This window comes from Bos javanicus, chromosome 21 (assembly GCF_032452875.1).
Source record: "Bos javanicus breed banteng chromosome 21, ARS-OSU_banteng_1.0, whole genome shotgun sequence".
Classification (NCBI taxonomy): Eukaryota; Metazoa; Chordata; class Mammalia; order Artiodactyla; family Bovidae; genus Bos; species Bos javanicus.
In genome coordinates this window covers 3,957,126-3,983,119 of record NC_083888.1, presented here as the reverse complement: position 1 = coordinate 3,983,119, position 25,994 = coordinate 3,957,126, and the positions used below count along the sequence as shown (strand labels likewise).

The following is a 25,994-nucleotide window of genomic DNA, read 5'->3' as shown; positions in this document are numbered from 1 at the left end:
TGGCTTCAAACATCAAGTCAGTGGGTCCCCAGTCACGTCACGTATCTGCCATCCTGCTTTTTCCTGCCAACTTCCCACCTGTCCCACCTTGTCCGAGCCCCGCCTAGTAGCTTCACCTCAGGCAGAAAAGCCCTCATCAGAGAAATCTAACCCACCTGCAGTGGGCCTTCCAAGGGGGTGCTGGCCGTTAGCAGAGCCCTGTCACTTATTTTTAGCCTCCTCTGCAGCCTATGATTTTCACAAAGAAAAGTCTATCAATTCCAGCAGCAAAGACTGATTCCGGGCACAAAGTAGATCTCAAGGTGGCAGGAGTTCATGAAAATCCCTAGATATGCAAATACAAGCAACTGTTCCTAAAACAGTTTTACAACTATGTATCTTTGGAGGCATTCTGTTTTAGCGTTACACATAAAGCAGTGTCTGAATAAAGCATTAAGGAACTAATACAAGTAAATACAATTCCGGAACAGGAAACCCTGAGAGACTGACTACTGAATCAGGGAAAGGCACAGTTTGCAGTCACAGTTTACCTTTCACGATCTGTGTAGGGTGAATCTTCTTTTATTCATTTCCCCTCTTTGTTAGTGGTCCATCTCCACTGTGTGGATGACATAGGGGATTTTTTTTAAGTGAGTGACCCATAAATAGAATTTCAGCCCCACATGGAACCTTTCTATCATCAGAGAAAAGATGAGCACTTTTAATACCGGGCAATGAAAAGAAACAATTTTGCTATGAATTTTGGAAGGATTATTTCCATCCACAGAACTCTGCAATGAAAGGAAGGCTTCTTAAGCTGGCATTATGCAATCCCCCTTCAGCATCATGCATCCCCTGAATCCAGGAGCCACTGTGCAGCAGGGAAGCACAGGATGAGCCCAGCATTAGGTCACTGGCCTGCAGAGCAAGGGCCTGCTCCTAGAATCTGCACACTCTGGTCAGGGAGGCCCGCTCTGGCCCATGGTGCCTGTGAGGGGACCCTGACACTAGTGAATTCCAACATTCCAGCACCTTCCTAAGAGCCAAGCACTCTGTACAGGAAAGGACTTCTACACTATGAACAGTTACTTCTGGAGCCTTTTTGCTTATAAGTATGTGAAAATATACTAAAATTTTATTCAGGGAAATCACACATGTACTTGACCCCATATTTCCTTTTTCCTGTTTATTTACCCCCAGGAAGACAGAAGTATAAGCTGAGTATTCTCAGATTCTTTCCTGAGAAACACTGAAAGGCAGGTCTTTCGGTCCTTGAAAAAATGAACTAAAATTTAAAAACTGTCATTTATATTCATCCCTAGTTTTAATGAGGTCAGACATAGCCAATGACTGCACAACTGCACATAACATCACCTGGAAATTTACACACAGTAAACAACGCGTGGACAAGATGCGGGTGGACAATACGGTTCTGGTACAAAAATGGAAACATTTCAATGGAATAGGATAGAAAACCCTAAAATAATACCATGCACTAATGGTCCATTAACCTATGACAAAGGAGGCAAGACACACAACAAAAAACTGTAATGGTGAAAAGACAGTCTCTTCAACAAATGGTGCTGGGGAAACTGGAAAGCCACATGTAAAAAAGTGAAAATAGATCATTCTTTAACTCCATACACAAAAATAAGCTCCAATGGATTAAAGACCTAAATGTGAGACTAGAGTCCATACAACTGCTAGAGGAGAACACAGGCAGAACGTTCTGTGACATAAACCACAGCAACATATTTTTTTTGATCCATCTCCCAGAATAATGGAAATACAAACAAAAATTTTAAATGGGACCTACTTAAACTCAAAAGATTTGCACAGCAAAGGAAACAATAAACAAAACCAAGAGACAACCCACAAATTGGGAGAAAATATTTGTGAATGGTGTTACTAATAAAGGATCAGTCTCCAAAATTTACAAACAGCTCATGACACTTACAGCATCAAAACAAACAACCCACTCAAAAAATGGGCAGAAGATCTAAACAGACATTTCTCCAAAGAAGACATACAGATGGCCAAGAGGTACATGAAAAGATGTTCAACATCACTAGTTATTAGAGAAATACAAATCAAAACCACAATGAGGTGTGACCTCACACCAGCCAGAACGGCCATCATCAAAAAATCCACAAACAGTAAATCTGGAGAGGGTGTGGAGAGAAGAGACTCCTCCTCCTGTGGATGGGAATGTAAACTGGTACAGCCACTATGGAGAACAGTATCGAGGTTCCTTAAAAAACTAAACATAGAGCTATCATAAGACCCTGCAGTTCCATTCCTGGGCATATATCCAGAGAAAAACATAGGATGAGATACTTTTTAATCACTACTGATGTCACAATCTCTATTCCTTGAGTTTTACCACTTTCAGTGTTTAAACTTTCAATAAATGCTACATATTTAAGAAGTCAATTGTGAACTTAAACTTGCATGATAGATCTCAAACAGAAATCCACAATAAGAGCGTAAGCAAGAACTGATACAAAGACCGTCAGATCAGAAAAGAAGCTTCTTACCATGTTTATCGATGACACAGGACCAATGCTGTTAACATAGATGTCAACATCAATTACAGTGGGTTTTACTGTGGAGAAAACACAGGTATGTTAGTTAATACTCTGTGCCAGAAAGCGCACCTCAACTTCCTCTGAGTCACACACTGACAGCTCAACAGCATTTGGAAAAGTGGTGGATTTTTCTTTGGGACCTGCATGGCAGTTACAATTTTTAAATGATGAAGGATTCTTACAGTTAGTAAATTTAATTGTGAAAAAACAGGATATTTATACACTGCAAGTTGCCAGTGACAGATGACTATGATACTCTAAAAGTCTTTGTTTAGCTGATTATATGACAGAGAAAACATAAAAAGGTTAAATATAAGACATCACATAAGAAATGTCAAAGTTATGCTATGAAATCAAACCTAAGTAATGAGTAATATTGGAGAAGGAAATGGGAACCGACTCCAGTATTCTTGCCTGGAGAATTCCATGGACAGAGAAGCCCGGTGGGCTATAGTCCATGGAGTCACCAAGAGTCAGACACGACTGAGCAACTAATACACACCCACACAATGAGTAATATCAGGGACAATTCAAGTTATTTATCCATTACTTTGGTGGAACTCAAAGCAAAGATCTGGAGAATACATATACCAAAAGAGATTAAGAAATGTTCATTGTTATCATTATTACGTAAAGACACATACGCATATCACAGATTTCAAATTCTGCAACTCAGAAAAGAATAACACTTCAGTAAATCAAGGAATTACCATTCCAACTATGAGGTAGTAAAATTCACACAACAAAAAACTGTAATATCTAACTGTGCATCAGAGGTAAAATTAGCTCATTTAACCTTAAAGAAAATCAGTTCCCCTCTCCTTGGCAGAAATGGAACTTGAAAGACCAGTAATGAGATTCCCGAAACAAACTCCAAGTCAGGGGTCTGTGCCACCAGAAAGGAGGTGGCTTCCTTTCCCCAGCACTAAGCAACTGATTGGTACGGGGAGAAGAACACCAATTTCAGAGTATTTCTGCTCTGCTGCTGCTGCTGCTGCTAAGTCGCTTCAGTCGTGTCTGACTCTGTGCCACCCCATAGACGGCAGCCCACCAGGCTCCCCCATCCCTGGAATTCTCCAGGCAAGAACGCTGGAGTGGGTTGCCATTTCCTTCTCCAATGCATGAAAGTGAAAAGTGAAAGTGAAGTCGTTCAGTCGTGTCTGACTCTTCATGACCCCATGGACTGCAGCCTACCAGGCTCCTCCGTCCATGGGATTTTCCAGGCAAGAGTACTGAAGTGGGTTGCCATTGCCTTCTCCATTTCTGGCCTGGAGGAACATAAATAAGACTCCTGAACCTCTGCATATAAGCAAGGTATTTCTACGGAAACAAGAGTGTTTGTATCAGCAATTATTACAATAAGCTTCCTCCAGTTTTGCTAAATAAGTAATCATTGATGAGTGGCACCTGTCAGCTCAAGTCTGTTGTTCAATTACATACCCAGCAGTCTGCAGCCTGAGCCATGTTATTCAGACCTTCATGAAAATAAAAATAATGATAATGAACTGGAGTCAACTATTTTGTCAGCACAACCAAGTCATGTTAGCTTCAGAGCTGTTGGCATTTTGGAAAACACCCCAATATGATTCTATGAACTATGCACATAGTGTTTAAATTTTGTTAAAGGACTATTCAGCATTTTAAACTGAGCTTTGCTAACTACTTTGAACAGCAAGTAGCATCTTTCTTCAACTTAATTGGATTCAGCAAATATTCTGTCTCCAAATGCTGCATAACCTTATTAATGTTATACAAAGGTTGTGTTAAGTCAGTCAGTTGAGGACCTACTTTTTGCAAGAGATTTTTTCTGGTTGTTTCATGGTATTTACCAGACTTTAGGTTTCCAGAGCTTTTAATCTTATTAAATAAAAAGGATCTACAGATGTAAAGCCTTAACAACTTGAAGCGGGAAGTATCAAATAAGTATTAAGTGCAATAGTATAATAAAGGTTTTAAGAGAAGAGTTTGGAAAACACACACACACACACAAAACCTGGGAGAAAAGCTGTTTTAAGCAACTTCTCCTTTAAGCAGTGTCATGCTAAAGTAAAAAGAATCTAGGAATGTGGCCCTGACAGTGGTACTCAGGAAACAGGGCGGCCACAGGAGGCTCAAGATTTACAACTCAAGGACTAGAGATTAAGCCATAATAAATGATTTTCAACAGCATGTCAAGACCATTCAGTGGGGAAAAAGTATTTACAACAAATGGTGTTATGTAAACTGGATACCCACAAGCAAAAAAATGAAGTCGAACCCTTACACAATATAGAAAAATTAACTCAAAATGGATCAGAAACCAAAAGGATGGTTTGAAACTACAAAATTCTTTGAAGAAAACACAGGAGAAAAGCTTAATGACACTGAATTTGGTAATGATTTCTTATATATGACACCAAAAGCACAGGCAATAAAAGAAAAAGATAAACTGGACTACATCAAGATTAAAAAGTTCAGTTTACATTTTTTTGCATCAAAGGACACAATTAACATAGTGGATTGCTGTTGTTGTTTGTTTGCTAAGTCATGTCTGACTCTTCTGTGGTCCATGGATTGTAGTCTGCCAAGCTCCTTTATTCATGGCATTTCCCAGACAAGAATATTAGAGTGGTTTGCCATTTCCCTCTCCAGGAGACCTTCCCGACCCAGGGATCAAAACTGCATTTCCTGCATTGGCAGGCAGATTCTTTACCACTGAGTCACATAGGAAGCCCAACACAGTGGACAGGCAACCTGTATAATGGGAAAAAACATCTGGAAATCATGTATGTTGTAAGTTTGATATCCAAAAAATAAAAAAGACTCCCAAAACTCAACAACAAATAAGCAAAAGAACCTGACTTAAAAATGGGTAAAGGACTTAAGGCAAAAGAGACAATGACCAATAGGCACATGAAAAGATACTTAACATTATTAGTCACTGGGGAAAGGCAAATCAAACAGCTTCGTATCCATTATGATGACTGCTATTTAAATTTTTAAAAAACATAAATTAGCCAATCACAGACACACTGTGCTTCCACTTATATGAGGCAACTACAGTAGTCAAACTCACAGAGGTAGGAGGGAGAATGGGGGCTGCCAAGACCTGGAAGGCAGAGACAATGCAAAGTCAGCGCTTAAAGGCTACAGTTTCAGCTACACAAAATGAAGAGCTCTAGAGATGGATGGTGGTCATAGTTGCACAATAATCTGAATGTACTAAATACCACTGAGCTGCACACTTGAAAGTGGTTAAAATCGCAAATTTATGTGCATTTTACCAGAAATTTTTTAAAAACATTAAGCTCTGGGTAGTTGGGAGAAGGATGAAGGGTTACACAGATGCAAGAAAGTCAGGAATGAGGGGAGAAGGGATGGCAATTTTCTGAGTGAAAAGGAACAGATTCTATTGAAGAAGAGCATAAAATAGGACTGATGGAGTTGAGTCCTCTGCATTTAGTTCAAAAATGAATTTGCTTTCAAGTTTTCATTTCATTTCTATCTTGGAAATCTATTTGGAAATTCTGTCATGCAATTCTATTTGGAAATCACTATTTCCTAAAAACTCAGAATTTGTATATTTGAGAAGAATCATTCTCATAACCTGTGCAACATAAATGAACACTGCAGAGCTGCCTAGGGTAAGTTTTGCTAAGAGTCAACCACATTTGTTTCCTCGAAAGACTGACGGCACCCAAAGAGGAATTACAGGGACTATACTTTCTACTTGCCTCTGCCACAATACCAATGCAGATTTTTGTTTGGTTGCTGTTCTTTGCCCAATCCTGAACCTTCTCATGGAGAAGGAAATGGCAACCCACTCCAGTGTTCTTGCCTGGAGAATCCCAGGGTCGGGGCAGCCTGGTGGGCTGCCGTCTATGGGGTCGTACAGAGTCAGACATGACTGAAGCGACTTAGCAGCAGCAGTGGCTTATGCTTCCCCCTCTGGGACACTAAACTACAGTCAGGTCTGATTCCACCACTGGTGCTCCTACTGGTTTTGCAGGTTTTGGCAGTTTCTGGGGCACACAGCCACCATCTTTGAATGCAAGGAGTTAGAGTGTCCTGTCGACAATGTTATCTTGTCTGTCTGGGATGCCCAGTCTTTTCTCTGGACTCCCTCAGCTGTATCATACTAGCCCCGTCAAAGGATCCTCAAAGCAACCAATACTGGTCTTCTCCCTGGGGTCTGACACCTGAGCGTGAGCCTTGGCACCCTGCCCCTAACTTCTGCCATGGGTTCAAGCATCTGAGCTGCTTCTCAGCTAGGAAATGCTGTTCAGCAATGAGGTCTGTGATGAATTCTCTCCATTTTGCCTTTGGGGAAATCACTGTTGTGCTCCCCTCTGAGGTTCCAAAGCTCCCTCCTGTCCTCACCTGTGAGGGGCTTTCCCACTGTATGGAAACTTTTCCTCCTTCTCCACAACTCCCTCCCCAGGGCACAGGTTCTCATCCTGAAAGACTCTGTCTCTTCTTTTCCCCTCTTTTCCCCTTTTTTATAAAAACGTATTTTATTTTATTTGAAGGATAACTGCTTTACAATATTGTGTTGGTTTCTGCCATACATCAACATGAATCAGCCATAGGTATATATATGTTCCCTCCCTTGTGAACCTCCCTCCCCGCTTCCACCCCATCCCACATCTCTAGGTCATTACAGAGCCCCAGTTTGAGTTACTTGAGGCATACAGCAAGTCCCCACTGGCTATCTATTTACATATGGCAGTGTATATGTTTCCATGCTACTCTCCCCATTAGTCCCATCCTCTCCTTCCTCCCTCTGCCTTGTGTCCATAAGTCTGTTCTCTACGTCTATATCTTCACTGCTGCCCTGAAAATAGGTTCATCAGTATCATCTTTCTAGACTCCATATATATGCATTAATATACAATATTTGTCTTTCTCTTGCTGACTTACTTCACTCTGTATAATAGGATCTAGGTTCATCTACCTCATTAGAACTGACTCAAATGTGTTCCTTTTTATGGCTGAGTAATATTCCATTGTATATATGTACCACAGCTTCTTTATCCATTCATCTGTCAATGACCAATCTAGGTTGCTTCCATGTCCTATCTACTGTAAATAGTGCTTCAATGAACATTGGGGTACATGTGTCTTTTTCAACTTTGGCTTCCTCAAGGTATATGCCTAGTAGTGGGATTGCTGGGTAATAGGATAACTTTGTTCCTAGTTTGTTTGTTTGTTTGTTTGTTTTAAGGAATCTCCATTAACACACCACTTACACCAATGGACAGATCATCAAAATCGAAAATTAATAGGGAAACATAAGCCTTAAATGGCATATCAAACCAGATGGACTTAATAGAACATTCCATTCAAATGCCAAAGAATACACTTTCTTCTCAAGTGCACATGGGACATTCTCCAGGATAGACCACATCTTGTGTCACAAATCAAACCTCAGTAAATTTAAGAAAATTGAAATCATACAAAGCATTTTTTCTGACCACACTATGAGACTAGATGTCAATAACAGGAAAACAAGCTGTAAAAAACACAAACACATGAAGATTAAAAAATACTTTTATAGATAACAAACAGGTTAATGAAGAAATAGAAAAGGAAAGAAAATTCCTAGAAACAAATGACAATGAATACCTGACGACCCAAAACCTATGGGAAACAGCAAAAGCAGTTCTAAGAGGGAAGTTTATAGCAATACGATCCTACCTCAAGAAACAAGAAAAACATCAAATAGACAACCTAACTTTACACGTAAAACAACTGTAAAAAGAATAACAAAAAACTCCAAAGTTAGCAGAAGGAAAGAAATCATGAAGATCAAAGCAGAAATAAATTAAGGAAACAGTAGTAAAGATGAATAAAGCTAAAAGTTGGTTCACTGAGATGATAAACAAAATTGACAAACAACCAGTCTCATCAAGAAAAAAAGGGAGAAGAATCAAATCAACAAAATTAGAAATGCAAAAAAGAGAGGAACAGACAACGGAGATATACAAAAGATCATAAGAGACTACCACAGGCAACGATATGCCAATAAAATGGACAACCTGGAAGAAATGGAGAGGTTCTTAGAAAAATTAAAACTTCCAAAACTGAACCAGGAAGAAATGGAAATTATAAACAAGCCAATTACAAGCACTGAAATCAAAACAATTTTTAATTAAAAAAAAAAAATCTCCCCTAAAACAAAAGCCCAGGGCCAGATGGCTTCACAGGTGTAATCTGTCAAATATTTAGAGAAGAGCTAATGCCTATCCTTCTGAAACTCTTTCAGAATATTGTCTCTTTTTTATCTTTATCTTTTGCCCTACCTCATTCTAAGGAGATTGGCTTGCTTTTGTGGAAGTCTGGGATCTTCTGCCAGTGTTCTGAACATGTCCTGTAGGAGTTGCTCCATATGCAGATGAATTTTTGATGTATCTGTGGGGAGGAGGGTGACTTATTCCTCCAGGTCTTGAAGTTATTTCATTGGTGCAATTTTAAACAGAATTATTTTTTAATTTCTCTTTCTATGTTTCATTGTTAGTATAAAGAAATGCAACAGATTTCTGTATATTAATCTTATATCCTGCCACCTAGCTGAATTCATTTATCAGTTTAATAGTTTTTATGCAGACCTTAACGTTTTCTATACCTAGTATCATGTACTCTATATATAGAAAATCATGATTTTAAGTTATCATATTTACTTGGAATTTACATGTTAAATGTTCACATGAAATTAAATACTGCAACAGGAAGACTAATTCTTTAAGGTCTCTTGGAAACTGACAGTCATTACTGGCTGACTCAAGTGGTCAGATGGGCAAAAGGCTGATAAGAGACCATCTAAGACAAGACATTGCTGAAAATAGGCATCTGTTATATCAGAACTTACATTAGTTCACTGAAAGTGGAAAAGCTGAAAGTGACATTGGGAGAACACACCGTTCATATTCACTTAGAAATAAGCAAGAAATAGACAATGACAGACACAATTTAGGCAGAATATAGAGCTGGTCAGTGTTGACAGGGACAGAACTGTGATGTGCAGTGACTGTAGCTGTCCACAGAAGGCAATCCTAATGAGCTACTCCAGACTGGCAACAGTAGGGGTGAGGAATGGAGACCCCAAAGAACGCTGAGCAGTTGTGCTACGTGGGCAATAGGCAGGGGAGAACACTGCCTGGCCATCAGCCTGAAAAGTGGCTCTGTTCTAACCAGTTCCATAATCTTGAAAAGCTTCTTAAGATCTCTGTGCCTTACTCTCCCCGTATCTAAGAGGAGCCGATGGCAGAACCCAATTTATGAAGGGGGCTCAGAGTGAGTGGTTGGACTATTGTCAAGTAAATAGTAGTTACTCAGTTAATTTTTTGCTTTGGCTTCTGGTGGGGGGTGGTCTCTAAAATTATACACAAAAGAAAGTCAACATCTTGCATTTGTCATTCTTTCAAATAATATTTATGCCTAAATGTCATTCTGGTCTCTAAAAGTTTTACTTTTCATAAATTTAAATATACAGATAGAAAACTTTACATTGCAACAAATGAATAGAAAAAAGAGATATAAATAATACCAACTCTCATGCCCACGAAGGTTAAATAGAAGTGCTCTTCAAATACTGGGAATATCTCTTCCAGTCTTCCTCTGCTTTTGAAGAAAGGGAGTGGGGCTCATCTGCTGTTGGTCCCTCCACCTTACTGCCCACTTCCTTTACTTGAACTGAGAGTCCCCCAGGGCAAGGTGATGCATGAGGCAGATTGACTCCCCCACTCCATCGTCAACTTCCCTGTAAGTACTTCCTCCCATCCTTCTGCTGACGCCCACAGACGAAAGTTTGTTAATACATATTAAATGGCACTATAGTAAGAATTTTTCATTTAATTACTATATAACACTATTTTTATTTCCATTTAAGGACAGGAAGCTAAAACATGATTAAGGAAGTGACTTATAGAGGATTCTGCAGCCTCACAGACACAAACTCCCAGAGTTTCACTCTCAACCTCCCAGAGACTTAACTTTGGTAATGAAGCTTAAAGGGATTCTGGGGAACAATGACTTTAGTGCGAGCTTACCACCACCACCATTACTATCACAAATAATCTTTTCAGGCTCTTTGAAAAGTCCAAATACTCTGTCTCCGAGGCTTATATTAACTTAATCTATATGATCTCAATGGAGATGTGTTTTCAAATGCTCTTCTCCAGCTTGGAGAATATTAGGTTATAAGGATGGGTGGATGAAAGGATTTGGGTAAGAGGTTCATAGAATGTGCAAACTTGTTAATATTACATTTTTGCCAAGACCCTAGGTCCATGCAAAAGCATCTGACATAGCTTAGTGCAAGAGAATTTAGACGATGAGTCACTATTATAGGTCCCATTTCAGCTCCCTTAGGGTTCCTATCTGGTCAGTTCTGGCTTGATTACAGTGTTTAGAACTAATTCCACCTCCACTAATCCCAGAACTATGGATTCAACTCTAAATTCTCACTTCTCTTCAATCATCCTTTAGATGTGTGATCTCAAGAGGGCCAAGCAGAGCTTACAAAGATCAAGAAAAAAACTGCCATCACCTCAGACCTTTGTCAGACCTGATAGTAATATGGAAAAAGGTAAACAGTGAGATTCCACATTTGCATACACTCAAATAAAACATTTTACTAAAGCAGGCAATTTGAGAATTCACATTCTCAGAAGAAAGAAAAGAGCACTGGGGTTAAAGTTCAGAACCACCAGTTCCAGTGGGTAGGTGCTTCAAAGCTCATATCTACATTTCCAACTATTAAAAGAGTTTGGTGATAAGAATATAAGAGAATTTAAAAAGTACCTTAAAAACTCTTTATAATGTCACAAATTTGACTCTGAAGCAGTCATATGACTTTATGAAAGTAATGTAAATTTTCTGGAACTCATTTTCCCCACTGCAAACTGAGTGTTTGAAGTAAGCTTTCCTTCCAGCCATGGACTGTGCTAGCTGCAACAGGAAAGATAACACTATGGACTCCCTTCACAATGGCACTTTCTCCTTTCTACTACCTGACTGGCAATATCAGACTGCATTCATCAACAGGGTTTTCAGTCTGTAGTACACATGAAAAGCTAGCTGCACCACACCTTTAAAAAGTTGAAAGACTGAGGATGACATACTTGGCTGCTGCTGCTGCTGCTAAGTTGCTTCAGTCGTGTCTGACTCTGTGCGACCCCATAGACGGCAGCCCAACAGGCTCCCACGTCCCTGGGATTCTCCAGGCAAGAACACTGGAGTGGGTTGCCATTTCCTTCTCCAAGCATAAAAGTGAAAAGTGAAAGTGAAGTCGCTCAGTCGTGTCTGACTCTTTGCGACCCCATGGACTGCAGCCCACCAGGCTCGTCCGTCCATGGGATTCTCCAGGCAAGAGCACTGCAGTGGGGTGCCATTGCCTTCTCCCATCATACTTGGCAGATCTCATTGTATGTCAAATTCCTAACAGTGACACCAGCATGATGGCAGAATAGAAGCCTTGATCCTTGTCTGCACAGATAAGTCAATTTAACAATACCTGGACCAACTGCATTTGCAAGGGATCTAAAAGCCATTAAAAGACTGCAGCACCCCAGGTAGACTTGACATCAACCACAAGGGGGCCCAGGAGAAAAATTCAGGTCATGCTCTCACCGAGGCCCTGCTCCCTGACACTGACAGAAACACTGGGTGAAAACGCCCAGGTCTCAACTTCTCCCTGAGGAAGGGAAGAGAGAAGTGTAACCAACACACATCCAGTGTTCTGGCTCCTGGGAGGACCACCTGGACTGGTTTCTGTCTTGCCTGAACTTAAGCCCTGACAGGATGGGGACACACGGTTGAGGACTACTGAGAACAAAAGCCATTCATAGGTGTGGCCGCTCAGTAGAGTCTGCAGTAAGGCAGACAGACACCAGGGGCAACTCCAGGGTCAAAATCAGCAAACCTCTTCAACTGCATCACACACAGAAGCCCAGCAAGTCTGACAGGGAATCGGGATACACACAGAAGCCCAGAGAGCTTGATACCCTGAATCTGTAGACTATATTAGGTAGCACAGTCATTTTCACAATATTGATTCTTCCCAACCAGGAGCATGGAATATCTCCATTTTTTATGTGGTTTTTTCCATTTCTTTCATCAGTGTCTTATAGTTTTTTGTATACAGCTCCTTTGTCTCCTTCAGTTCAGTTCAGTTCAGTTCAGTCGCTAAATCGTATCCGACACTTTGCAACCCCATGAATTGTAGCACGCCAGGGCTCCGTGTCCATCACCAACTCCTGGAGTTCACCCAAACTCTCCTTAGGTAGGTTTATTCCGAGGTATTTTAGTCTTTTTGTTGCAATGGTAAATGAGGTTTATTCCTTAATTTCTCTTTTTTCCATTGTTAGTACCTAGGAATACAAGTGATTTCTGTGTATTGATTTTGTATCCTGCAACTTTACTAAATTCACCAATTAGCTCTAATAATTTTCTGAAAGTATCTTTAGGGTTTAGCCCTATGTACAGTATAAAAATATACTGTATATACAAAAATACTGTAGATACAGTATACAAGTATACTCATCTACAATTAGACTTTTGCTTCTTCCATTCCAATCTGGATTACTTTTACTTACTTTTCTTCTCTGATGGCCATAGCTAGGACTTTCAAAATTATGTTGAATAATAGTGGTGAGCGTAGGCACTCTTGTCTTGTTCCTGATCTTAGAGGGAATGATTTCAGGTTCTCAGAACTGAGAATAATGTTTGCTGTTGGCTTGCTGTATATGGTATCTGTTATGTTAAGGTAGGTTCCTTCTATGCCCATTGTTTGAAGAGTTTTTATCATAAACTGGTGCTGAATCTTGTCAAAAGCTTTTTATGCATCTATTGAGATTATCATGTTCTTTATCTTTCAATTTGTTAACATGGTGTAGCACATTGATTTGCACATATTGAAGAATACTTGCATCCCTGGGACAAAACCACCTTGATCATGGTGTATGATCTTTTTAATGTGTTGTTGAATACTGTTTGCTAAAATTTTGTTGAGGATTTTTGAATTTTTGCTCATCAATGATATTGACATATAATTTTCTTTTTTTGTGATGCTTTTGGTTTTAGTATCAGGGTGATGGTGGCCTCGTAGAATGAGTTTGGAAATGCTCCTTTCTCTGCAATTTTTTTGGAAGAGTTTCAGCCTTGGAAGGTTGAACTTTTCTGACAATCTGTCCATTTCCAATGGCATTCTTAAGACAACTAAAAAAATAAATTTCACAATTCATATGGAAGCACAAAAGACCCAAAATAGCCAAAGCAATCATGAGAAAGAAGAATGGAGTTGGAGGAATCAACTTACCTGGTTTCAGAGTATATTACAGAACTATATACAGTCATCAAGAAAGTTTGGGACTAGCACAAAAACAGTAACATAGACCAATGGTACAAGGCAGAAAGCCCAGAGATAAACCCATGTACCTATAATGACTTTATTTTTGACAAAGGAGGCAAGAATATACAATAGGAAAAAGACAGTCTCTTCAATAATTGCTGCTGGGAGAACTGGACAACTATGTGTAAAAGAATGAAATTAGAACACTTCCTAACACCATACACAAAGATAAACTCAAAACTGATAAAACATCTAAACATAAGACCAGAATCTATAAAACTCTTAGAAGAAAACATAGGCAGAACACTGTATGACATACATCACAGCAAGATCCTCCATGACCCACCTCCTAGAATAATGGAAATAAAAACAAAAATAAACAAGTGAGACCTAATTAAGCGTAAAAGTTTTTGCAGAGCAAAGGAAACTATAAACAAGGTGAAAAGACAACCCTCAGAATGGGAGAAAATAATAGCAGAATAAACAACTGACAAAGGATGATCTCCTAAATATACAAGTGGCTCTTCCAATTCAATACCAAAAAAACAAACAACCCAATCAAAAAGTGGCCAAAGACCTAAACAGACATATCTTATGACTCACAAGAAGTGAAGTTACTCGGTATTGTGCAACTCCTTGCGATCCCATGGATTGTAAGTCTACCAGACTCCTCTGTCCATGGAATCTTCCCGGCAAGAGTATTGGAGTGGGTTGCTATTTCCTTCTCCAGGGGATCTTCCTAATCTGGGGATGAAACTCAGGTCTCCCACATTGCAGGCAGAAGCTTTACCTTCTGAGCCACCAGGGAAACCCAAAGAAGATATATAAATTGCTAAGAAACACATGAAAAGATGTTCAACATCGCTCATTATTAGAGAAATGCAAATCAAAACCACAATGAGACGTCACCTCACACCAGTCAGAATGGATATCATGAAAAAAAAAATCCACAAATAACAAGTACTGGAGAGGATAGGGAGAAAAGAAGAGAACCCTCTTGCACTTCTGGTGGGAATGTAAACTGATACAACACTATGGAAGACAGTATATATAGACTCCTTAAAAACTAGAAATAAAGCCACCATCAGTTCAGTTCAGTTTAGTCGCTCAGTCGTGTCCAACTCTTTGTGACCCCATGAATCATAGCACGCCAGACCTCCTTATCCATCACCAACTCCCGGAGTTCACTCAGACTCATGTACATCTAGTCAGTGATGCATCCAGCCATTTCATCCTCTGTCGTCCCCTTCTCCTCCTGCCCCCAATCCCTCCCAGCATCAGAGTCTTTTCCAATGAGTCAATTCTTCGCATGAGGTGGCCAAAGTACTGGAGTTTCAGCTTCAGCATCATTCCTTCCAAAGAACATCCAGGACTGATCTCCTTTAGAATGGACTGGTTGGATCTCCTTGCAGTCCAAGGGACTCTCAAGAGTCTTATCCAACACCACAGTTCAAAAGCATCAATTCTTTGGCACTCAGCCTTCTTCACAGTCCAACTCTTACACCCATATATGACCACTGGAAAAACCATAGCCTTGACTAGATGAACCTTTGTTGGCAAAATAACGTCTCTGCTTTTTAATATGCTGTCTAGGTTGGACATAACTTTCCTTCCAAGGAGTAAGCGTCTTTTAATTTCATGGCTGCAATCACCATCTGCAGTGATTTTGGAGCCCCCAAAAATAAAGTCTGACACTGTTTCCCCATCTATTTCCCATGAAGTGATGGGACCAGATGCCATGATCTCCCTTTTCTGGATGTTGAGCTTTAAGCCAACTTTTTCACTCTCCTCTTTTACTTTCATCAAGAGGCTTTTGAGTTCCTCTTCTCTTTCTGCCATAAGGGTGGTGTCATCTGCATATATGAGGTTATTGATATTTCTCCCGGAAATCTTGAATCCAGCTTGTGCTTCTTCCAGCCCAGCATTTCTCATGATGTACTCTGCATAGAAGTTAAATAAGCAGGGTTACAATATACAGCCTTGATGTACTCCTTTTCCTATTTGGAACCAGTCTGTTGTTCCATGTCCAGTTCTAACTGTTGCTTCCTGACCTGCATACAGGTTTCTCAAGAGGCAGGTCAGGTGGTCTGGTATTCTCATCTCTTTCAGAATTTTCCACAGTTTATTGTGATCCACACAGTCAAAGGCTTTGACATAGTAAATAAAGCAGAAATAGATGTTTTTCTGGAACTCTCTGGATTTTTTGATGATCCAGCAGATGTTAGCAATTTGATCTCTGGTTCCTCTGCCTTTTCTAAAACCAGCTTGAACATCTGGAAGTTCACGGTTCATGTATCGCTGAAGCCTGGCTTGGAGAATCTTGAGCATTACTTTACTAGCATGTGAGATGAATGCAATTGTTTGGTAGTTTGAGCATTCTTTGGCATTGCCTTTCTTTGGGATTGGAATGAAAACTGACCATTTCCAGTCCTGTGGCCAATGCCGAGTTTTCCAAATTTGCTGACATATAGAGTACAGCACTTTCACAGCATCACCTTTTAGGATTTGAAATAGCTCAAGTGGAATTCCATCACCTCCACTAGCTTTGTTTGTAGTGATGTTTCCTAAGGCCCACTTGACTTCACTTTCTAGGATGTCTGGCTCTAGATGAGTGATCATACCATAATGATTAACTGGGTCATGAAGATCTTTTTTGTACAGTTCTTCTGTGTATTCTTGCCACCTCTTCTTAATATCTTCTGCTTCTGTTAGGTCCATACCATTTCTGTCCTTTATCAAGCCCATCTTTGCATGAAATGTTCCCTTGGTATCTCTAATTTTCTTGAAGAGATCTCTAGTCTTTCCCATTCTGTTGTTTTCCTCCATCCATTATTAGAGAAATGCAAATCAAAACTACAGTGAGATACTACCTCACACCAGTCCAAATGGCCATCATCAAAAAGTCTACAAATAATAAATTCTGGAGAGGGTGTGGAGTAAAGGGAACCTTCTTGCATTGCTGGTGGGAATGTAAAGTGATAAAGCCACTATGGAAAAAGTTATGGAGAATCCTTAAAAAGCTAGGAATAAAACTACCATATGACCCCCCCTAGGCATGTACTGTGAGGACACCAAAATTGAAAAAGACACATGTACCCCAAAGTTCATTGCAGCATTATTTACAATAGCTAGTACATAGAAGCATCCTAGATGTCCACTGACAGATGAATGCATAAAGAAGCTGTGGTACATACATACAATGGAACATTACTCAGCCATTAAAAAGAATGAAATAATGCCATTTAAAGCTACGTGGATGGATCAAGAGACTTTCAAACTGAGTAAACTATGACAGACAGAGGGAGAATGCATTAATATGTATAGTTGAATCCCTTCACTATGCACCTGAAAATGTCACAACATTGTTAATTGGCTGTACTTCAATTATAAAAAAAAAAAAGAGAGAGAGATGATTCTTTAAAAATCTCAACACAATTGGTAAACCATCCTAGTTGTACTTGAAGAAAAATATATAAGACTCAAAAATATTGTAAATGAAACAGGGACATTAAAACTGACATCAAAAACAACAACACTCTGTAAAGCAATTATCCTTCATTTAAAAAGTAAATAAATCTTAAAAAACTGATATCACAAAATAAAAAAGTATTATAAGACACTAATATGAACAATTATAGACCAACAACTGGATAATCTAGAAACTGGATAAATTCATAATAACATTCAGCCTACTAAGACTGAAGCATGATGAAATAAAAAGTCAGGACAATTAATTACTAAGGAGACTGAATTAGTAATAAAAACCTAACACAGAAGAGCCCAGGATCAGACAGCTTCACTGATGACTTCTAGAAAAAGAAGAATTAACAACAAATCTCTCCTAACTCTTCCAAAATTCAAAGAGGAAGAACACTTCTAGACTCATTCTATAAAGTCAGCATCACGATTCTCATACTAACACTAGACAAAAACATGACAAGCAAAGTACAGACCCAATATCTCTGATGAAAAATCCTCAAAAAAATGCGAGTAAACAGAATTCAACAGCAAATTAAAAGTATTATACATCATGACCAAGTAGGATTTACTCTTGAAAAAGCAAGATGGTTCTATATATTAAAAACAATTAATATAATACATGACAGTAACAGAATTAAGAAAAAGCCATGATTATCTCAATTGATTCAAAAAAGAAACATGATAGAATTTCATGTTCATTAGGAAAAGCATTCAACAAACCAGCAACAGAGGGAAACTACCTCATTATATTAAAGTCCATAAAAGAAGACCTCACAGCTAACCTGAAAAGAAATAAAAAGCATCTATATTGTAAATTATCAGTTTACAGGAAAATGCGTTACTTACAGAAACATTATCTTATAAACTGAAAATTCTGAAGATTATACACACACAAAATTCTAAAGATTCCAGAGTGTTATATCACTAGTTTAAAAATTTGTCAAACTTTTGGGATATAGAATCAATAAAAATTTTCTGTGTCTCCATATATTAACAATGAACAATTTGTAAAAGAAATTAAATAAAAAGTTTCATTTATGAGAGCCAGAAAAAATAAGACACTTATTGAATTATTCAGCTAAGGGGGGCAAAGGACTTGCAGGGTGAAAATACTACAAACTATTGCTGACTGAAATTAAAGAAGACACCAATAAATGAAAAGACATCTTGGGTTGATGGAGGGAATGACCTAATTATTTTTAAGATGCCATTATTACCCAAAGTGTTCTAAGATTCAATGTAATCTCTATCAAAATACCAATGACATTTTTGGCAGAAACAGAAAAACCCCTCCTGAAGTTTATATGGCATCTTAAGGAACTCTGAGGAGTAAAGATATTTTCTTAAAAAAAAAAAAAAAAAAGAGGTAGCTGTCTCACACTTCTCAACTTGAAACAACTACAAAGCAACAATAACCAAGACAGCATGGTACCAGCATAAAGATAGATATTAAACCAATGGAACAGAATAAAGAACTCAGAAATAAGCCCTGGTGTAAATGGCTAGATAATTTCTGACAATAGTGTCAAGACTACCATCAATATCATTCCAATGGGAAAGGACAGTCTCTTTAACAAATAATTTGAGGAAAAATAGATATCTACATGCAAAAGAATGAAGTTAGACTCTTACCTAACCTCATTTAGAGAAATTAACTCAAAATGCATCAAAGATCTTAATGAAAGGCAAAACTTTGAGATGCCTAGACTTAAAACCATGTGGGAAAAGATTCATGACACTGGATTTGGCAATAATTCCTTAGATGAGATAGCAACAAAGATAGATAAATGGGATTACATTAAACTTAAAAAAAAACACAATAATCAAGTTACCTAAACATCCATCAACTTATTGCATTAGATCTTTATTTATGCACCAAGACTGAATAAAGTGTGGTATACACATACAATGGAGTATTTCTCAGTCTCAGAAAAGAAGGAAATTTTGTCATATGCTACAGCATGGATGAACCTTGATGACATTATGTTAAATGAAATGAGCCAGTCACACAACTCAAAACCTATGGGATGCAGTAAAGCAGTGCTAAGAGGGAAGTTTACAGCAATGCAAGCCTACCTCTAGAAACAAGAGAAACATCAAATAACCTAACATTACACCCAACTAGAAAAACAGGAACAACAACAAAAAAAATCCCAAGTTAGAAGAAAGAAAGAAATCACAAACCTCAGAGCAGAAAAAGATGAAAAAGAAATGAAGGAAATAATAGCGAAGATCAATAAAACTAAAAGCTGGTTCTTTGACATGATATACAAAATTGACAAGCCATTAGCCAGACTCATCAAGAAAAAAAGAATATTCAAATCAATAAAATTAGAAATGAAAAAGAAGTTACAACAGACAACGCAGATATACAAAGGATCATAAGAGACTACTATGAGCAACTGTATGGAAAAAAAAAGGATAACCTGGAAGAAACGGACAAATTCTTAGAAAGGTACAATCTTCCAACACTGAACCAGGAAGAAGTAGAAAATAAGAACAGAACAATGACAAGCACTAAAAATTGAAACTGTGATTAAAAAATAAAAATCTTCTAATAAACAAAAGTCCATGGTCAGATGGCTTCACGTGCAAATTCTATCAAAAGCTCAGAAAAGAGCTAACAGCTATCCCGCTCAAACTGTTTAAAAAAACTGCAGAGGAGGGAATACTCCCAAACTCATTTTATGAGGCCATCATCACCCTGATATCAAAAAGAGACAAAGATACCACAAACAAAAAGAAAATTACAATATCACTGATGAATATGGATGCAAAAATCTTCAACAAAGTTCTATCAAACAGAATCCAACACATTAAAAGAATCATATACCATGATCAAGTGAGTTATATCCCAGGGATGCAAAGATTGTTCAATATATGCAAACTAATCAATGTGCTACAATATATTAACAAATTGAAAGACAAAAACCATATGATCATCTCAATAGATGCAGAGAAAGCTTTCAACAAAATTAAATGCCTATTTATGATAAAACCTCTCCAGAAAATTGGCACAGAAGCAACCAACTTCAACATAATAAGGGCCATATACAACAAGCCCATAGCAAACATTATTCTCATTGGTGAAGAACTGAAAGCATTTCCTCTAAGATCAGGAACCAGACAAGGGTGCCTTGTTCCTTTACTGCAAACAGTAAAACTCTCACTGTTTGCAGATGACATGATACTACACATAGAAAACCCTAAAAGAAGCTACCAACAACTACTAGAGCTAATTAATCAGTGTAGTAAAGTTGTAGGATATAATTTAATGAACAGAAATCTCTTGTATTCCTATACAATGACAATGAAAAAATCAGAAAGAAATGAAAGAAACAACCCCATTCACCACTGCAACAAAAAGAACAAAATATCTAGGAATAAGCCTACCTAAGGAGACAAAAGATCTATTTGCAGAAAACTATAAGACACTGATGAGAGAATCTCAGATGGCTCAAACAGACGGGGAGATACACCATGTTCTTGGATTGGAAAAATCAATATTGTTGAAATGACTATACTATCCAAAACAATCTAAAGATTCAATGCAATCGTTATCAAATTACCAATGGCATTTTTCACAGAACTAGAACAAAAAATTTCAGTTTGTATGAAACACAAAAGACCCTGAATACCCAAAGCATTACTGAGAAAGAAAAAAAAAAAATGGAACTTGAGGAATCAACCTCCCTAAATTCAAATTTTACTATGAAGCTACAGTCATCAAGAAAGTATGGGACTGGCACACAAACAGAAATATAGACTAATAGAACAAGATGGAAAACCCAGAGATAAACCCCCACACCTATGAGCACCTTATCTTTGAGAAAGGAGGCAAAAATATACAATAGAGAAAAGACCACGAGCCTCTCCAGTAAGTGGTGCTGGGAGAACTGGTCAGCTACCTGTACATGGACGAAACTGGAACACTTCCTAACACCATACACCGAAATAAACTCAAAATGGATTAAAGCCTTATATGTAAGGCCAGAAACTATAAAACTCTTGAAGGAAAACAGAGAAGTATATTCTTTGACATAAATTGCAGCAAGATAATCTCTGACCCACCTCTTAAATTAATGGAAATGAAAACAAAAATAAACAAATGGGACCTAATAAAACTTAAAAGGTTTTGTACAGCAAAGGAAACTATAAACAAGATGAAAAGACAAGCCTCAGAACAGGAGAAAATAGCTGCAAGTGAAGCAACTGACAAAGGGTTAATCTTGAAAATATATAAGCAGCTCATGCAGCTAAATATCAGAAAAACTAAGAACTCACTTATAAAAACGGACAGAAGATTTAAACAGACATTCTCCAAAGAAGATACACAGATGGCTAATAAACACATTAAAAGATGCTCAACATTGCTCATTATTAGAGAAATGCAAATCAAAGCTACAATGATATGTCTCCTCACACCAGTCAGAATGGCCATTGTTAAAATCTACAAACAATAAATGCTGGAGAAGATGTGGCAAAAACGGAACCCTCCTGCACCGTTGGTGGGAATAAAAACTGACAGAGCCATTATGGAAGACAGTATGGAGATTCCTTAAAAAATTAGGAATAAATCTACCACATGACCCAGCAATCCCACTACTGGGCATATACCTTAAGAAAACCAAACTCTAAAAAAGACACATGTACCCCAGTGTTCATTGTAGCAATATTTACAACAGCCAGGAACAGGTGGCACAGTAAAGAATCTGCCTGCCAATGTAGGAGATGCAAGAGACACGGGTTCAATCCCTGGGTTGGGAAGATCCCCTAGGGTAGGAAATGGCAACCCACTCCAGTATTTTTACCTGAAAAATTCCATGGACAGAGGATCAAAGAGTCAGACACGACTGAGCGTGCACGTGTGCACGCACACACACACACAGAGGACATGGAAATGCGTAGATGTCCATCTGCAGATGAATGGATAAAGAAGCTGTGGTACACTCATACAAACAAATGTTAACTCAGCCATAAGAGGAACGAATTTCAGTCAGCTGTAGTGAGGTAGATGAACCTAGAGCCTCTTATAGAAACTGAAATAAGTCAGAAGGAGAAAAACAAGTATCATACATTAACACATATACATGGAATTTAGAAAAATGGTACTGATAAACCTAGTAGAGAACAGACTTGTGGGCACAGCAGCTGAAGGTGAGGGTGGGCCAAATTGAGAAAGCAATATTGCCATATACACACTATCCTGTGTAAAACAGTGGGAGCCCTGTCTGGTGCTCGGTAATAAACTAGAGTGGTGGGATGGGGAGAGGAGATGGAGGCTCAGGAGGGAGGTACATATTCATACATACATACATATATATGTATATACATATATATGCATATGTATGTGTGTGTATGTATGTGTATGTATGTATGTATATATATATATATATATATATATATATATATATATATAACTGATTCATGTTGTTGTATGGCAGAAACCAGCACAAAATTGTAAAGCAAGTAAAAAAAAAAATTTTTTTAATGCTCTTCCCAGAAAGTCACTGGGAAGTTCAGGTCTTTTGAGCATGAGCTGCCCATTCTCCTTGCCTGACTCCATGCTGAGTACCTGCAATAAACACTGTACTTTCCGTCACCATAAAATATTAATAAATAAAATAACCCAGTCACAAAAAGACAAATACTGTATGATTCCTCTTTAATGTTGTCTAAAGTTGTCAAAAGCCAGTTGTGAAATTTTATGATTCTATTGCAGTTGGCTAAGCCTAAATAGAAACATTTTTCCCCTGAATTATTTTGAATTTATTTCACTTTCCTTTGTAAAAATAAATCTACTTTTACAATTCAATTTTCCAGTACTACAATTAAAGGGTTTTTTTTTAATATTTACCTATTACCTATTCCTGCCTTCCTACTTATCACTCTTTATTCATTCAAAAAGTAATCAAAAGAAGATTATCAAGTGGTATAGGATTCTAGAAGTTGAGGAGTCCATAATCAACATATAAAGCTCCTCCCATCATAGAGCTTAAATCTCTTGGGTTAAACAGATAAGAAATAAGTAAACTGATGCCTAAAGCAGATGTTTTGATAATGGTCAGTACTGTAAACAGAATGAAGCAGGCACTGAGGAAGAGTGACTGTGGTATAGGGATAAGCCCACCTTAGTTACACTGGCTCCTCCCCCAGATTCACTACACCCTACACACGGCCACGCAGCCTTGGCTGGAACTGGTTTCGGATAAGCATACAGCCCAATTACATCCAATGAGTTATAAACATTTAGAGTTCCAGAAAGAGAGACTGGGAAGATATTTTAGTCAAGAAATTTTCAAAACTGATGAAAGACTTCACAGCATAGATTTAAGTAATTCATCAAAACCCAGGAATCTTGAATATAAAGAAAACTATTACCTAAACAAGTCTTTAGCAAACTGCTGAGTAGCCATTAAAGGAAAAAAAAAAAAAACCTTAAGAGCAGCCAATGAAAGGTAAATTATATACAGAAAGAAAATTATGGCTGTTACATCTTAAGAAATAATGGAGGGTAGAAAACAATGGTATACGATTTTTAAAGCATCAAAAGAAAAAAAATGTTAACCTATAATTCTCTACACAAAAAATGTTCTTCAAAAATAAAGGGGAAGTAAAGTATCAGATGTGTATAGGTATGTACTTACTTACTGGTACCTAAGAGTTCTTTCATCTAACTGTATTATTCAATAAAACTCAAATATGGTGGTAGGATTAGCACCTTCTAATTTTCACAACCAGCTTGGTATTTCACAGGACAAAACTGAGAAGAAAAGTAACCAGATTCCAAAGACCAACCCACTCAATTTCAACACTGATGGATTGTGGCTTATGGACTGCTATCAATACCCAAGCTGTATAACTGGGATTCTTTATGTGCCTAGGAGACACATCAACCCCGTGTGTGTCTGGGGAGCTTCTGTAGATGTCTAAAGCAGCTGCAGTAGAAACTGAGGACAAAGCCAGGGTCAGAGTCCAACAGAGTCTTGCTCAGAGGATGTTTCAAATTGCCAACATCCATTGGATCATAGAAAAGCAAGAGAATTTCAAAAAACATCTACTTCTGTATATTGACTATGCCAAAGCCTTTGACTGTGTAGATCACAATAAACTGTGGAAACTTCTTAAAGACATAAGAATACAACACCACCTTACTGGCCTCCTGAGAAATCTGTATGCAGGTCAAGAAGCAACAGCTAGAATCAGACACGGAACAATGGACTGGTTCCAAACTGGGAAAGGATTACATTAAGACTGTATATCGTCACCTTGCTTATTAAACTTATATGCAGAGTACATCATGCAAACGCCAGGCTGGAAGAAGCACAAGCTGAAGTCAAGGTTGCCGGGAGAAATATCAATAACCTCAGATATGCAGATGACACCACTCTTACGGCAGTAAGTGAAGAGGAACTGAAGAGCCTCTCGATGAAAGTGAAAGAGGAGAGTGAAAAAGCTGGCTTAAAACTCAGCATTCAAAAAACGAAGATCACGGCATCTGGTCCCAATCACTTCATGGCAAATAAATGGTGAAACAGTGACAGACATTTATTTTCTTGGACTCTAAAATCACTGCAGGTGGTGACCGCAGCCATGAAATTAAAAGACACTTGCTCCTTAGAAGGAAAGCTATGACAAACCTAGACAGCATATTAAAAAGCAGAGACAGTACTTTACCGACAATGGTGCATCTAGTCAAAGGTATGGTTTTCCAGTAGTCATGTATGGATGTGAGAATTGGACCATAAAGAAAGTTGAGTGCCAAAGAATTGATGCTTTTGAACTGTGGTGTTGGAGAAGACTCTTGAGAGTCCCTTGGACTGCAAGATCAAACCAACAATCCTACAGGAAATCAGTCCTGAATATTCATTGGAAGATGCTGAAGCTGAAGCTCCAAAACACTGGCCACCTGATGTGAAGAACTGACTCATTAGAAAAGACCCTAATGTTGGGAAAGATTGAAGGCAGGAAGAGAAGGGAATGACAGAGCATGAGATGGTTGGATGGCATCACAGATTGGATGGACATGACTGTGAACAAGCTCTGGGAGTTGGTGATGGACAGGGAAGGCTGGCATGTTGCAGTCCATGGGGTCGCAAAGAGTCAGACACAACTGAGTAACTGAACCAAACAGAACTGAAATATTTCTTCAGCCAGACAAAACCTGGGATAATTTATTCACTGGAGATCTGCACTATAAAAAAATTAGAAGAAATTCCTCATAAAATTAAATAAATTTTAACATCAGAAAGAAGGAATGAGGAACACCAGAACAAAACTGGTAAAGTCATTACCAGACGATTTAGTTCAATCCAAACCTACTATGGTCTGACTATGACAAAATGTTATATCAGGGGGATCATAAGGAGAAGTTAGATGAATTGCCTTTGAAACTCTTACAATGAAGTAAAGAAAATAAGATATATAGGTCTGAGTAGAGAACAAAGTTGAAAGTGATATATTTATTAAAATTACATGTGTATTGTAGAGTTTATACCACGGTCTGCAGAGAAAGCTCAATGTACAGCATGATCTTTTGAAGTAAGGCTACAGTAACAGAAACAAGTAACCTAGGCAGTCAAACAGCAGGAAAAGCTGTAGAGAAATCACTAAATACA

At 38.3% G+C, this 25,994-nt stretch overlaps 1 protein-coding gene across 2 annotated transcripts in view; it reads right to left on the bottom strand.

Annotated features, from left to right (window-relative positions):
- GABRG3 (gamma-aminobutyric acid type A receptor subunit gamma3) overlaps positions 1 to 25,994 on the bottom strand; it is an 846,425-nt gene that overhangs the window by 778,207 nt on the left and 42,224 nt on the right. For both annotated transcript variants that reach the window (XM_061394211.1, XM_061394212.1), the window contains exon 3: positions 2,517 to 2,584. In XM_061394211.1, coding sequence (XP_061250195.1) covers positions 2,517 to 2,584 — 68 coding nt within the window. The remainder of the gene's footprint in view (positions 1 to 2,516; positions 2,585 to 25,994) is intronic.